This window comes from Dromiciops gliroides, chromosome 2 (genome assembly GCF_019393635.1).
Source record: "Dromiciops gliroides isolate mDroGli1 chromosome 2, mDroGli1.pri, whole genome shotgun sequence".
In the NCBI taxonomy this organism is placed as follows: domain Eukaryota; kingdom Metazoa; phylum Chordata; class Mammalia; order Microbiotheria; family Microbiotheriidae; genus Dromiciops; species Dromiciops gliroides.
The window spans coordinates 176261707-176274175 of NC_057862.1; the positions used below are offsets into that span (position 1 = coordinate 176261707).

The 12469-nt window shown below is 41.4% G+C and overlaps 2 protein-coding genes across 6 annotated transcripts in view; one reads left to right on the forward strand and one right to left on the reverse strand.

The window, feature by feature from the left end:
- Nucleotides 1-1574: 1574 nt before the first annotated feature.
- Nucleotides 1575-4514, reverse strand: C2H14orf119 (chromosome 2 C14orf119 homolog). Of its 3 annotated transcripts, XM_043983808.1 has the most exons (3): nucleotides 3892-4329; nucleotides 2882-2935; nucleotides 1575-2217 (listed from the first exon to the last, which is right to left on the reverse strand). In XM_043983808.1, the coding sequence occupies exon 3, from the start codon at nucleotides 2214-2216 to the stop codon at nucleotides 1800-1802; it is 417 nt and encodes a 138-aa protein (XP_043839743.1). In that variant the 5' UTR covers nucleotide 2217; nucleotides 2882-2935; nucleotides 3892-4329; the 3' UTR covers nucleotides 1575-1799. The 3 variants fall into 3 exon arrangements, with proteins under 3 accessions (XP_043839743.1, XP_043839742.1, XP_043839741.1); XM_043983807.1 differs by lacking the exons at nucleotides 2882-2935; nucleotides 3892-4329 and adding an exon at nucleotides 4378-4514; XM_043983806.1 differs by lacking the exon at nucleotides 2882-2935 and having other exon boundaries at nucleotides 3892-4323.
- Nucleotides 4426-12469, forward strand: part of ACIN1 (apoptotic chromatin condensation inducer 1) — a 40859-nt gene continuing 32815 nt past the window's right edge. For all 3 annotated transcript variants that reach the window (XM_043983799.1, XM_043983800.1, XM_043983801.1), the window contains exons 1-3: nucleotides 4426-4563; nucleotides 6129-6194; nucleotides 8460-8571. In XM_043983799.1, coding sequence (XP_043839734.1) covers nucleotides 4426-4563; nucleotides 6129-6194; nucleotides 8460-8571 — 316 coding nt within the window. The remainder of the gene's footprint in view (nucleotides 4564-6128; nucleotides 6195-8459; nucleotides 8572-12469) is intronic.

Consider the following 12469-nt stretch of genomic DNA (forward strand, 5'->3'; position numbering starts at 1 on the left):
AATTGTTTCAAGTAATTTTTGAGTTGATTCTTTAAGTATACCATCATATCATCTGCAAAGAGTGATAGTTTTGTTTCCTCCTTGCCTATTCTAATTCCTTTAATTCCTTTTTCTTCTCTGATTGCTAAAGCTAACATTTCTAGTTGTGGTAAAAAACAGAAGTTTTAGCTGAATCATTTGAGAGTTGAGCTTCTTTTACTTAGTGGTCTGGGAGATATATAAGGGAAAAGTTAAAAGGGGGAGTTTAATGCTCGCATATCCAATTTTAAATCTCACATAGTACAATATTAAATAATAGAGGTGATAATGTACATCCCTGTTTCACCCCTGATCTTATTGGGAAGGCCTCTAACTTATCTCCATTACATATAATGCTTGCTGATGTGTACCCAGTATTACTATCTCTAGATCTTTTCACAAGCTGCTCTTTGAGCCTACAATGTTCTCCCTCACTTTCACCTATTGACCCCAAGTCCCTTGAAGGTTCAATTGAATGCCACTTCTTTTTTTTTTTTGAATGTCACTTCTTAAAAGAGCTTTCCCTGACTGTCCCCATTAGTATTTGGCCCCTACAGACTTTGTATGTCATGTCCTTCCCACTCTCCCAAAGAATCTAAATTTCTAGAGGGCTGAGACTTTTGGACTTTTTATCTTTATATTTCTCAAATGCTTAGAATACCTGGTGCATATTAAGCACTTAATATCTTTCCAAATGTGGGTCTGAACTAATTTTTGAGCACCCTGCAATGCGTTCTAGCTCAACCTAGAGTAAAAAGAATGCCTTTCCTCTGCCACAGACCAGTGGAGAGGAAAAAACCTAACACTGTTCAGATTTTCATTCAGATGGAGGGAAAAAAAAGATGAAACCCTAAATCAGGAACAAAGACTTTATGGAAGTGAGAAGAAACACCAAGAAGTTGAAGATGGATTATAACTATGATCCCAAGTTCCTATTTGCCCTTGGCTACCTCCTTTTCCCAGTGCTCTGGCTCAATCCCATATTAGGTCCTAGAGGGGAAAAAAGTAAGTCATTCAGACTAAACAAGGTCATCCTTTTATTTTGGTACAAGTACCTGTATGCTCATTAAGGGTCAAAGGTCATTTTTGGGGGGGTATTCCCAGAACCTAATATTTCTTGAATTACAAAAATAAACCTTCTATCCCATAGGAAGTGACATTTGTTTTCATAATTTTGGTAGAGTTATAAAATAAGAATTCTTGCTACTGGCTCCAAAAATACTGTGAACCTTTGATAAGAACCAAGGCTCTTAGGCTTGGCATGTAATCATCTCTATTCCATCCCTCTGATTGACCACTGATACCCTAACATTTAGCTTACAAACCAAAACAGAAAGGGGTCCAGGAGATCATTGGTCAAGATTTAGCTAAACTCTTTGAACTGATGCCCATTTGGTATCTTATTGCCCACAGTTTGTTCCCATAGCAGCAATTGTTCCACTTATTCCCCCACCCTTTACCCCCCCCCCAGTAGACCAATTCTAGGGAGATCATGGTTTTTGATGTTCTGATTCTTTTCAGAGATAGCTTGCAAAGGAAGTCACAATGACACAGTCTTGGGAATTTTAGTACTAATTTTAGGAAGTAGCAGAATAATAGCCAATGATTTGGATTAGCTTTGTTTTTAAAACCTGGAGTTGGGTAGGAGTCTAACAACAATAACTCTGAAAACAGACCTGGGTGTCATTCACCAGACATTTCCTTGTCATCTGGGCACCCCCACATCAAAGCTATCAACCCAACTCTATCAGTCATATTGTCTTTTGTGATGCTGACTCCTATCAGTCCTTACCAGCTGTAGCAGCAACTTCTTGATAGAATTTTGCTACAAAGTCGGGATCACTGGCTTCCAGTTGTCTGACAAACTCATTTCGCTCCTCCTCAGCCCAACTTCGGAACCACTGATCCCAGAGTCTAAGCTGGCAATCAAAGATGTGTGGTGGTCGGTCTGCTCCAGACACATTAAGCTGTTCCAGTCCCTCTAAAAGGGGCTGTAATTTGCCTGGCACTGCCTTGGCTACCAAGTCCTGCAGGAAACGCTCACGCTGGGGATCTGACCAGTTGGCAAACCAATGTAGAACACACTTCATCTCCTGTGAAGTGAAGTAAGACATTGAGAGGTAGGAATAATTGTCTGGAGTAGTGGCTAAAGTAGAGGAGGATGGTGATATCCAAGAGGCATCTGACTGCAGTGACATCCTGAGGGTAAAAGAAAAACAACAAAATTTACAATGGACAGAATAAGGATACCTCTAAATTCAATGGCTGAACAGTTGATACATGGCTCTTGGAACAAAACTTCAATCTTCAAGTACATGAAGAAATGTACTTTCCCCCCTATCCTATTGAACTATTTTGGAAGATAAATAGCATCCCTTTCTACTTTGTTTTCCTTAAATAACAGTACTACATTGGAAAGGTTTGTTAAAAACAATTTCATTCCAAATCTGCCAACCTTACTTCCCACTTCTTCAAACTCAGAGCTTCCCTTTGGGATATATTCCTTGTAATGATTGCCAAAATAGGCAACATTTCTTACTCTTCCCCTTCCTACCTAGGCCCCAAAGTTGGGCAAAGGCAACCAGTGTTGATTTAACTTGTTCCCTCTAAAATGAATATATATTTAAAAGAATAATCCTTTTGTATAACAATTATAGCTGCACTAGACTTTGAGCAATTTGGTTATTGAGTAAAGAGCAAAAAATGTTGAAAGTTATCACTAAGTTTCATGGTGAAGTCTTCCTTGCACAGCCACTGGATGACTATAAGTGCTTCACAGAGAACCCAGCATCTAATTCCCTGTAAAGCACTTGTTTCATTTTGCAATTGAAAAAATTTAAGAACAGAGATATAAGGGACTTACCCAAGGTTATGCAAGAGACTACCAAGAAAGTTGTCTTGTGTTCTTTGCCAAAAACTTTGGAGAAACAGTATGATTGGTTTGATAGGTCAAGCATCTTAACAGATATAATGAATACTTATATTTTTACTCACTATATAATTCCCATCTCATTTATTAACACATTACTGACAAATACCTGAGCTGTTGATTTTATGCTCGTGGCATGAAGCTATGTTCAATTTTACCTAAGTTGTTTTAAGCCCCTTAAATGTGAAAATATTAAACTGCTAGCCTATAAATCTTTTAGGCAATTCAACAGTCATAGTGTGCCCACCAGGCATTGTTTCTTCTCCTGAAAAATGTGAAAGACTTGTAGCAACTGTGGTCAACGAAAGAAAGCAATCTATGGCTAAATTATCAGCAACAGCTACAGTCTCACTACTCTGCCTAAGGAGTTCCTAGCCCTTCCTCCATGGGCCCAAATAGTTAGATCCCTAGGGACAGGGGCAGCAAGACAGAGTGCAAATTTAGTTCTCAAAAGGAAGGAAGACTGCTACAGTGTTGCCACAAGTGTCTTTCTAAGGTTGTCACTGAAGTACAAGGCCGGGGAGTTCGGTTAAACCCATTTTTCTGGATTACCTGAATTGACTAGTCCCAAATCTTGGTTACAATGCACAAGACACGGGGTGGGGGTCTCGTTTTTGCATGCAAGTAATAATAGCGTAATCTGTGAGCACTAAATACTGGAAGTCAATCTTCCCCTTAGACCAGATGTTGGGGGAAGGTTGGGGAGGTGGGGGGTTAGGGGGAGCGAGAAACTTCGAATCCCTCAAGTCTGGCCAAGTTTGGGTATCCGGGCCCTAAAGTTCCAACAGTTCCCCGCCCTCCCCGGAGCCCGGAGAGGGCTCCTCACTAAATTAAGGGCCTGGGGGTGACCTCGACCGCTCAAGTCGGGGTGGGGCAAATAGATCGACCCCAGTGCTCGGATAAAAAGTAAACTGACCCGAGTGAGGGGCCTCCTCCTAGCTTACCTCCTTATTCTCACCCCGGGAGACCCCAGAAGGAAGTCACGGGAGTCCGAGGGCTCCGGCTACTTCTGCCACCTCCAAATTCCCAGCAAACCTTACTGGGCAACCCACGCACTTCCGGACCTCGTACAAGGCCCCGAACCCCGCCCCGGGTGCCTCGGCACCTGTAAGCCGGACCCTATCTCCAGAGCCGTAGGGCCAGAGAAAGCCGAGAGTCTCCGAAACTGGTTCTGCCAGGGGAGAAGGTTTACAAATAGAATCTAATCCTAAACTCGTAGGACGGAGATGTCCGAGCTCTGAGAAGAGGGCGGGGGGCGGAGCCTATGGAGAGAATGGAAACTGATGATTGGTGCTAAGGTGGGGACGGAAATACCCGAGTGCTCTCGAAAAGGCAGATCGTTCCGATCAGAAGACGGGGAGGGGGAAGGGTTGGCCGTGGCAGTGGGCGGGGTCGGATCGGCACGTTCGAAGGGCGTTGGCGGAAATTACCGAAGATGCCCGAAGCCGTCGAGACGGGAGCCGAGTACCTCACACAAGATGGCGGAGCTGGAGGAGGTGACTCTGGACGGGAAGCCGCTTCAGGCGCTGCGGGTGACCGACCTGAAGGCCGCACTAGAACAGCGAGGTCTGGCCAAGAGTGGACAGAAGAGTGCTCTGGTCAAGCGGCTCAAAGGGGTAAGGAGACTGCGTCGCAGGGGCGTCGGAGGGGAGCGGACCCGGTAGAGACGAGCTGCCGCCGCGGCGCAGGCGCAGTATCCGGGCTCGGCGCGAGCTCACTCAGGCCGCCAGCGCGAGCCTCTGGATCCGCGCGCGCGGTGGTTGGTGGGGCTCGCGCTGGAAGGGAGCCCGTGCCGGTTCCCGCCTTTAACGGCAGCAGCGCGAGCTCAAAACGGGAGGGTGCGCGCTGCTCTCCCTAGAGTGTCTTACGCTTCCTCCTCCCCCACCCCCTCCTTGTTTGTGTCTGTGGTTTCGACGCATGCGCGGCAGAAGGAGTTAAATCCCACCACCACCACTAGTGTTATTGACCTGTGGGAAGGCGGGGGTTACGGGGGGAGGGGGGGAGACTCAGAGTTAGAGATATAGTTGGGCAAAGTGGCAGTTGGGGTTGTTGTCGGGAAGACCGGGTCAGACTAAGAAGGTAGATAGGAACTGGGGCTTGGTTTAGGTTGGCACTGAAGGGGTTAATTATATTGGAGGATGAAGTGAAGGGAAAAACTGGTGAAGGGGCTTGGCTGGTTTGGTGCCGTTTGTTTATGGGGGTCCCGGTTGAGGTAAAGAGTTGTCATTCGTGGAGGAAGCAGAGTCAGTATGGTTTCCGAGACCCTAGATATGATTGATTTGGATAGTTATATTGAAAATTGGTAATCAGGGAGGGATTGCCATTATGTAGTTTAATTGATAAGGATATATATTCGGAGGAGTTAAACTAGAGAATAATGTCAGTGTTTGAATTAGGGTGGGATTAACATCTTACAGTAGTATGGGTTTGAGTTGACAGAGCCTTTGGCCTTGGCCTTGGGTTTGGGTTGTTGGGTAACAAATAATTTTGGGGGTCAGGTTGTTGGATCTAGGATTAATAATGGTTGTTTCCTTTCATGGATTTAGTCAAACCAATTTGCAGTTGTGATAAACCAGGGTGGTTCGAGTTTATTGATTGATTAATCAGCTGTTTGGGCAGGTAACATCCTCTTCATCAGAAAAGATTTATAAAGTACTTACTCTTGAATTCAGTACTGTTCAAGTTAAATTAAGCAGACATGGTCCTGATCTCAAAGATCTTATGATCTATAATCTATCAGCTGTTTGTCAAAGTGGCTGGTTCTACCTAAGAATAGGAATTAAGTATTGAGTTGGGGTTCTTGGAGTTGGTGTTAACCTTTGAATTGAATGTGATTGCATGGTCAGGTTTGAGAACTGCAGGAACCAGAAGGTCAGAATAACTGAAGATCCTGATGCTGGATCTGTAACTGACTTGATTTTTTTTTTGACAGGAGCCTACTGTCTCTAATTTATGTATTTTTGAGTTTTTACATCTGTATGTTGAGGACAATAGACATGGCTGCCCATAGGGTTGGTTTCTTCTGAAACTGAATGAAAACAATATTAGTAAAGGACTTTGAAGTCCTTGAAAAAAGAAGCGTAATTTGAGTGTATATGGTTAGTTTTTCACTTGGTAAGGGGGTTGGAGGGAGAGGGTTTGACATTTTTGTGTTTCTGAGTTTCTTCTCTCTTTGTCCCAGGCTCTAATGCTGGAGAATTTACAGAAACACTCAACACCTCACACTGCATTCCAGCCAAACTCCCAGGTAGGAGAAAAAGTTCATTTAATAATAGTGGGCTGCTGATGTATATGTGGACACACCAATGCCTGAAACTTTTATTACCAAAATCCTTCTCAGTTCACATAATTTTGAAATGTCCCTCTACTAAAGCTCTTGGATTCCTAATTTATTTCAGTTGTTTACAAAATCCTAAGGAAAAAAGCCATCGCGTTGCTTTCTGAGATTCATGTATGTTTATAATAGAGTTGTGTTGAGAGGAACAACTCATCCAGAATAGGTTCAGAATGTCAGATCACTTATTTTCCACTAATGAGAGAAAAAAATTGTCCTGATGACACTGGATGTAAATTTGAAACAAACACTTTGTTAGAATGCTTTGGGCAAACACCAGATTAAGGCAGGCAAGATAAAAAGCTTATGTTGACATGATATATAAATGGTGGCCAGGACTAGATCACCCACTAACTTCTCCCCCTTAATAAGAGACTTGTAAATCACTTAAATTTGAAGAAATAGATTTTAATCTTTTCCTTTTAGATAAAACTAACTGCCTCCTGGCTTTTCCACAAACAAGACACTCCATCTCCCAGCTCCAAGCATTTATTCTTTCTGGCTGTCACCCATGCCTGGAACACTTTCTCCCTCCTCCCCTCCAACTATTGACCCCTCTGACTTCCTTTAAGTCCCAACTAAAACCTCACCTTCTACAAGAAGCTTTCCCCAACCTCTCTTAATATCTCCTATTTATATTTATATATGTATGTACATATATCTATTTGTATACATATTTATGTTTATATATTTGAATATAACTTGCATTGTATATATTTGTTTGCATGTTTTCTCCCTGATTAGATTGTAAGCTCCTCGAGGGCAGGCACTGTCTTTTGCTACTTTTTGTATCCCCAGCTCTTACCACAGGGCTTGGCACATATTAGGAGCTTGATATTGTTTGATTGGCTATGTGACCTTGGACAAGTCACCAAAGCTATCTGTGTTTCCATTTTTTTACCTGTATTTAAATGATCTGTAAAGTTCCTTTTAACTCTGACAGTCTCTGATTCTATAGCAAAATATTAAAGGACAGACTCATCCAGGCCTCTCTTATTTTGAACATTAACAGTTTTGCTGTTAGATTAGGTCCCAGGATACTATGGAAAAACAAGCTCCACAGAGGCCCCACCTTTTCCCTTGTTATCTCCTCATTAAGCCAGACAGTTCCTTAATCCTGCCAGTTTACAAAGCTTTAGCCCAGGTACTTTAACAAGCCTAAGGAACTGGCCCAGGTTAAACCATGCTCATTGTTGTAGTGTTTCCAACCTAGCAGCTCTGTCCGTGCAGACATGAGCTTAAATTCTTTATAAGCCTTCTGGTCTGAAGTCACTACCTAAGATCCAGGTCTTGTGAAATATTAAAGCTTATAAGAAAAGGCTGAAAACACAGAAGGAAAAGCACATGCTTGGTCTTTTGTTTCTTTACTGAAGTCTTTATTTTTTAGTCTAAAAAAGGTTCTTAGGAGGTAAAAGAGCAAAGAAATGTGAGGAAAAGCATGGTCTTTAAGGGCTTTTAATAGATTATGATTTTTCTTATCAGTAATTTTCCCATGGTCCCCCCCAAAAAGTTAAATTATGAGTCTACTTACCATATAGATGGGCAGGTTTTTAACTACTTCCTCTTAATTCTGGAGGCTTTTAGACTTCTGTGTGCTGATGGAGAAGGGTGAAAATATGGCTCTTCAGCCACCTATCTGCCTATTAGTTGAAACAATAAAGAACTTATATTCTAAGTTGTAAGAGGACTTGTGAAATCCAAATACAGTATAGCTAGAAACATTAAACCATAATTCTTGCTCAATTATTTATCTAGGATAAAATATCAAGTCATATTAGTTGGAATTAGATGGTTAGAATGAAAAGTTGTGCGTAATTCTATTGCCACCTTATGTGAGACACCCAGCTGCTTTAAAAAACCTATTATATGGGGGCAGCTAGGTGGTGCAGTGGATAAAGTACCGGCCCTGGATTCAGGAGGACCTGAGTTCAAATCCGGCCTCGGACACTTGACACTTACTAGCTGTGTGACCCTGGGCAAGTCACTTATAACCCTCATTGCCCTGCAAAACCCAAAAACCCTATCATATGATTAGTTTAGACAAAAAACTGGCAACATCATGGTTGCTCTTCTTATATTTGTGTATAAGAAACTATATGTCTGTCCTGTCATGCTTTCTTTATATGCACCCTCTTGTATTGTCCTCTAAGAATCTTATTCTTTCTGTTGTCTTCACAGATTGGTGAGGAGATGAGCCAGAATAGCTTTATAAAGCAGTATCTGGAAAAGCAGCAAGAGCTGCTCAGGCAGCGACTGGAACGAGAAGCTCGAGAAGCTGCAGAACTTGAAGGTAACCTTAGATTGTCATCCTTTCCTTTTCTAGGAGTTATAAAGTTATGGCTTTGCCACAGATCAATAGGTTTTTTTTTTTTTTTTTTGGTTTTTTGCAGGCAATGAGGGTTAAGTGACTTGCCCAGGGTCACACAGCTAGTAAGTGTCAAGTGTCTGAGGCCGGATTTGAACTCAGGTACTCCTGAATTCAGGGCCGGTGCTTTAACCACTGCGCCATCTAGCTGCCCCCAGATCAATAGGTTTTTCTGACAATGCTGCCTCACGAGTAAGTCTGTTTCAGGCTGGAACTGCCGCTTTTGTCTCTTGACTGAGGGGTTAACCACTCACCTTTTGTCAAAGAAAAGAAGCTTCAGTTGACTGTTATTTTGATTAGAAGTATTTTATCTAGTACATAGATCTGGATAGATGATATCTGCTAGGTAGATGAGGTAGGATGTGTGTGTACGTGTGTCTCCATAGCTTTCTGCCCTTTTCTACCTCATTCCCACATGTTGAGCCCTGCTTCCCTCCCCCACCCCCCTTCTGTGCTTTGCAGAAGCCTCAGCCTAGTCAGAGGACAAGATGATCCATCCTGAGGGAGTGGTTTCCTTGCTGCCTCCTATGTTTCAGGGCAGCCTGGAGACACCAGAACCAGAGCTCAGCAGACATTCAGCTAGTATGTATCCTTCCCCTTTACACTGCAAAGCTGATGGGGGGAGGTTATCACCCCTCCTTTTTTTGTAAGGCTGCATGACCAGTAGCAGGGAAATTCTGTGACACTGACCTGACTACTGTGCCTCATGAAATTGGTCTCCCTTTGATTCTGCTTTTATCTTCACCCTGTTTTACTTCTTGAAGTTTGGCTTTTTTTTTTAATGAATCATCTCTTCTTACTTAACCACCTCTGTCCCAAATTTGGCTAGCAATCATAGCAATACTGTCAGAGCTCACCCTTTCCTGTTACCTTACATCTAGCTTTCCATCCCACTAGGTATCTTATAGTTATTTTTTTGAGTCTTCACCATCATTGCCAATGTCATCAATATTTATTATGCCAAATTAGATGCTATCAGTGAAGAATTATGTAACCCTGGTTCTTACCAGTTATGTTCTGGCAATATAAAACAGATGCTTTCATGATAACCCAGGTGTATAAGGTAGATAAGATAAAAAACTAATATGTGAATAGTAAGAGATTAGCATTTTATATATTTTATATAAATCATGGTTAAGTGCATCTAAGGTGTAGAAGGGGAGCAGCTAGGTAGTGCAATGGATAGAGCACTGGGCTTGGAATCAGGAAGACTCATCTTCCTCAGCTCAAATCTGACATCAAACGCTTTAGAGCTATGTGTCTCTGGGCAAGTCACTTAACCCTGTTTGTAAGAAAATGGCAAACCACTCCAGTATATTTGCCAAGAAAACCCCAAATGGCCTCACAAAGAGTTGGACGCAACTGAAAAACAACAAGGAATAGAAGACAAGGAGATGATACTAGGGAGAATTACTAAGGGAGTTCCATTCACAATATAACGGATAGAGCTCTAGACTTGGAAGAAAGGTTAAAAGATGTGAGTTTGAATCCTTCTGGAGACATTTAACTATGTGATTAAGGGAAAGTCATTTATGCACTCAGAGTCTCAGCTTTCTCATTTGTGAAATGAAGATATACTACTTACCTCACAGGTTTATAATGAACAAAGTGTTTTTTAAAACATCAGAGGGCAGCTAGGTGGCACAGTGGATAGAGCACCGGCCCTGGAGTCAGGAGTACCTGAGTTCAAATCCGGCCTCAGACACTTAACACTTACTAGCTGTGTGACCCTGGGCAAGTCACTTAACCCCAATTGCCTCACTAAAAAAAAAACAAAAACAAAACATCAGAGTACTATATAAAGTTGAATTGTTTTTAGATTAGAGTTATGGGAAATAGCCAGGTCTTCTGGTCTAAGAAGGCATCATGGTAGAAGTAAGATTTTAGGAACTACAAGAATGATGTTGTTTGGTGGACTAGAGGAAGGGAAGGACATTCCAAGAATAAAACACTACTTTGAAGAAGGATCTGATATAGAAGTAGATAGATTATTAAAGGGGCCTCTAAGCTGGCAACAGCCATTGTATCTTCTTAGTAATTAAGATTCAGCTAGACGTCTGTCATTTTTTTAGGTGAACATTTACTTCTCTGACCAACTCACATTCCACAATTTAGCTCTTTTTGTGAAAGTAGTTCTTTTGACTACTTTTTTGGGTCTAATTTCTTAAATCCTAGGCTATTCTCATTATTTGGCAAATGTTGTCCTTGATTACACTGTACTTTTTTTTTTTTTTTTTTTTTGCAGGGCAATGAGGGTTAAGTGACTTGCCCAGAGTCACACAGCTAGTTAAGTGTCAAGTGTCTGAGGCTGGATTTGAACTCAGGTCCTCCTGAATCCAAGGCCAGTGCTTTATCCACTGCACCACCTAGCTGCCCCCCTACACTGTACTTTTAATACAAGTCTTTCAACTGGAGTTAACCTCTTAGAAGTTCTAAATCATACATGGAATTTTCTTTTTTCTTTTTAAATGTTTTATTGATTCTTTTTCTCCTTTAAAATTTTTTTTTTTTTTTGGAGGGGGAGAGGTAGCTAGGTGGCACAGTGGATAAAGCACTAGCACTGGATTCAGGGGGACCTGAGTTCAAATCTGGCTTCAGACACTTAACACTTACTAGCTGTGTGACTCTGGGCAAGTCACTTTACCCTCATTGCCCTGACCCCCCTCCCAAAAAAAAAGTTGTTGTTTTTTTTTTACTTTCTGTAGTTTTTTTTTTTAATTATTTTTTAAAATTCTAAACTTAACATGAAAAACATTTCCATGTATAAAGCAAAACAGAAAAAGGATATATATGAAACTGCAATTTTTTTTATGACATACAGCTTGCTTTTTAAAAAAGTACATAGTAGATTCAGCATGTTACTTTCATAGCTGTCCTCTGTGTTTCCTTCTGAACTTCCCTTTGTTCTATTTGCATTTTTGAAATGCTTCAGTGATCTTTTTTTTTTTTTTGCAACACTATTGCTAGCAACCTCTTCCCCCCATTGGAGAATAAAAGAAAAACGGTTCTTGTAACACATAAGTGTAATCACGTAACAAATTCATACATTTTCCTTGTCCAAAAATATTCTGCACCTTGAGTCTATCAGTTCTTTGTCAGTAGGTAGGTATCATGTTTCATCACTGGTCCTCTGGAGTCATGAGTGGTCAGTGCATTGGTGAGTTCTTAAATATTTCAAAGTTGTTTTTCTTTACAATAATGTTACTATATGAATTGTTCACCTGGTACTGTTTACTTACTCTGCATAAGTTCATACAAGTTTTCTTAGATTTCTCTGAATCTATCTCCTTTTTATTTATTTATTTTTTTTCAGGGCAATGAGGGTTAAGTGACTTGCCCAGGGTCACACAGCTAGTGTCAAGTGTCTGAGATCATATTTGAACTCAGGTCCTCCTGAATCCAGGGCCGATGTTTTATCCACTGCGCCACCTAATTGCCCCCTCTCCTTTTTTATTTCTTACGAGATTTTATTTATTCAACCATTCCCCAGTTGATGGCCACTCTCTTAGGGTACAGTTCTTTGCTGCAACAAGAGCTTCTGTGAATATTTTTATACATTAAGTTCTTTTTTTTTTCCCCTTTTTGTGGGGCAGTGAGGGTTAAGTGACTTGCCATGGGTCACACAGCTGTCAAGTGTCTGAGGCTGGATATGAACTCAGGTCCTCCTGAATCCAGTGCTGGTGCTTTATCCACTACACCCACCTAGCTGCCCCCCACATAGGTTCTTTTCTGATCTCTTTGGGACATAGACCTACTATTATTACTATTATATACTATTATTAGTATTACTAGGTCAAAGGGTATGCATAGTGTAATGACTTTT

What these genes read in the sequence shown, in the direction of transcription:
- C2H14orf119 (XM_043983807.1), bottom strand. Translation starts at nt 2,216, where the DNA reads ATGTCACTGCAGTCAGATGCCTCTTGGATATCACCATCCTCCTCTACT.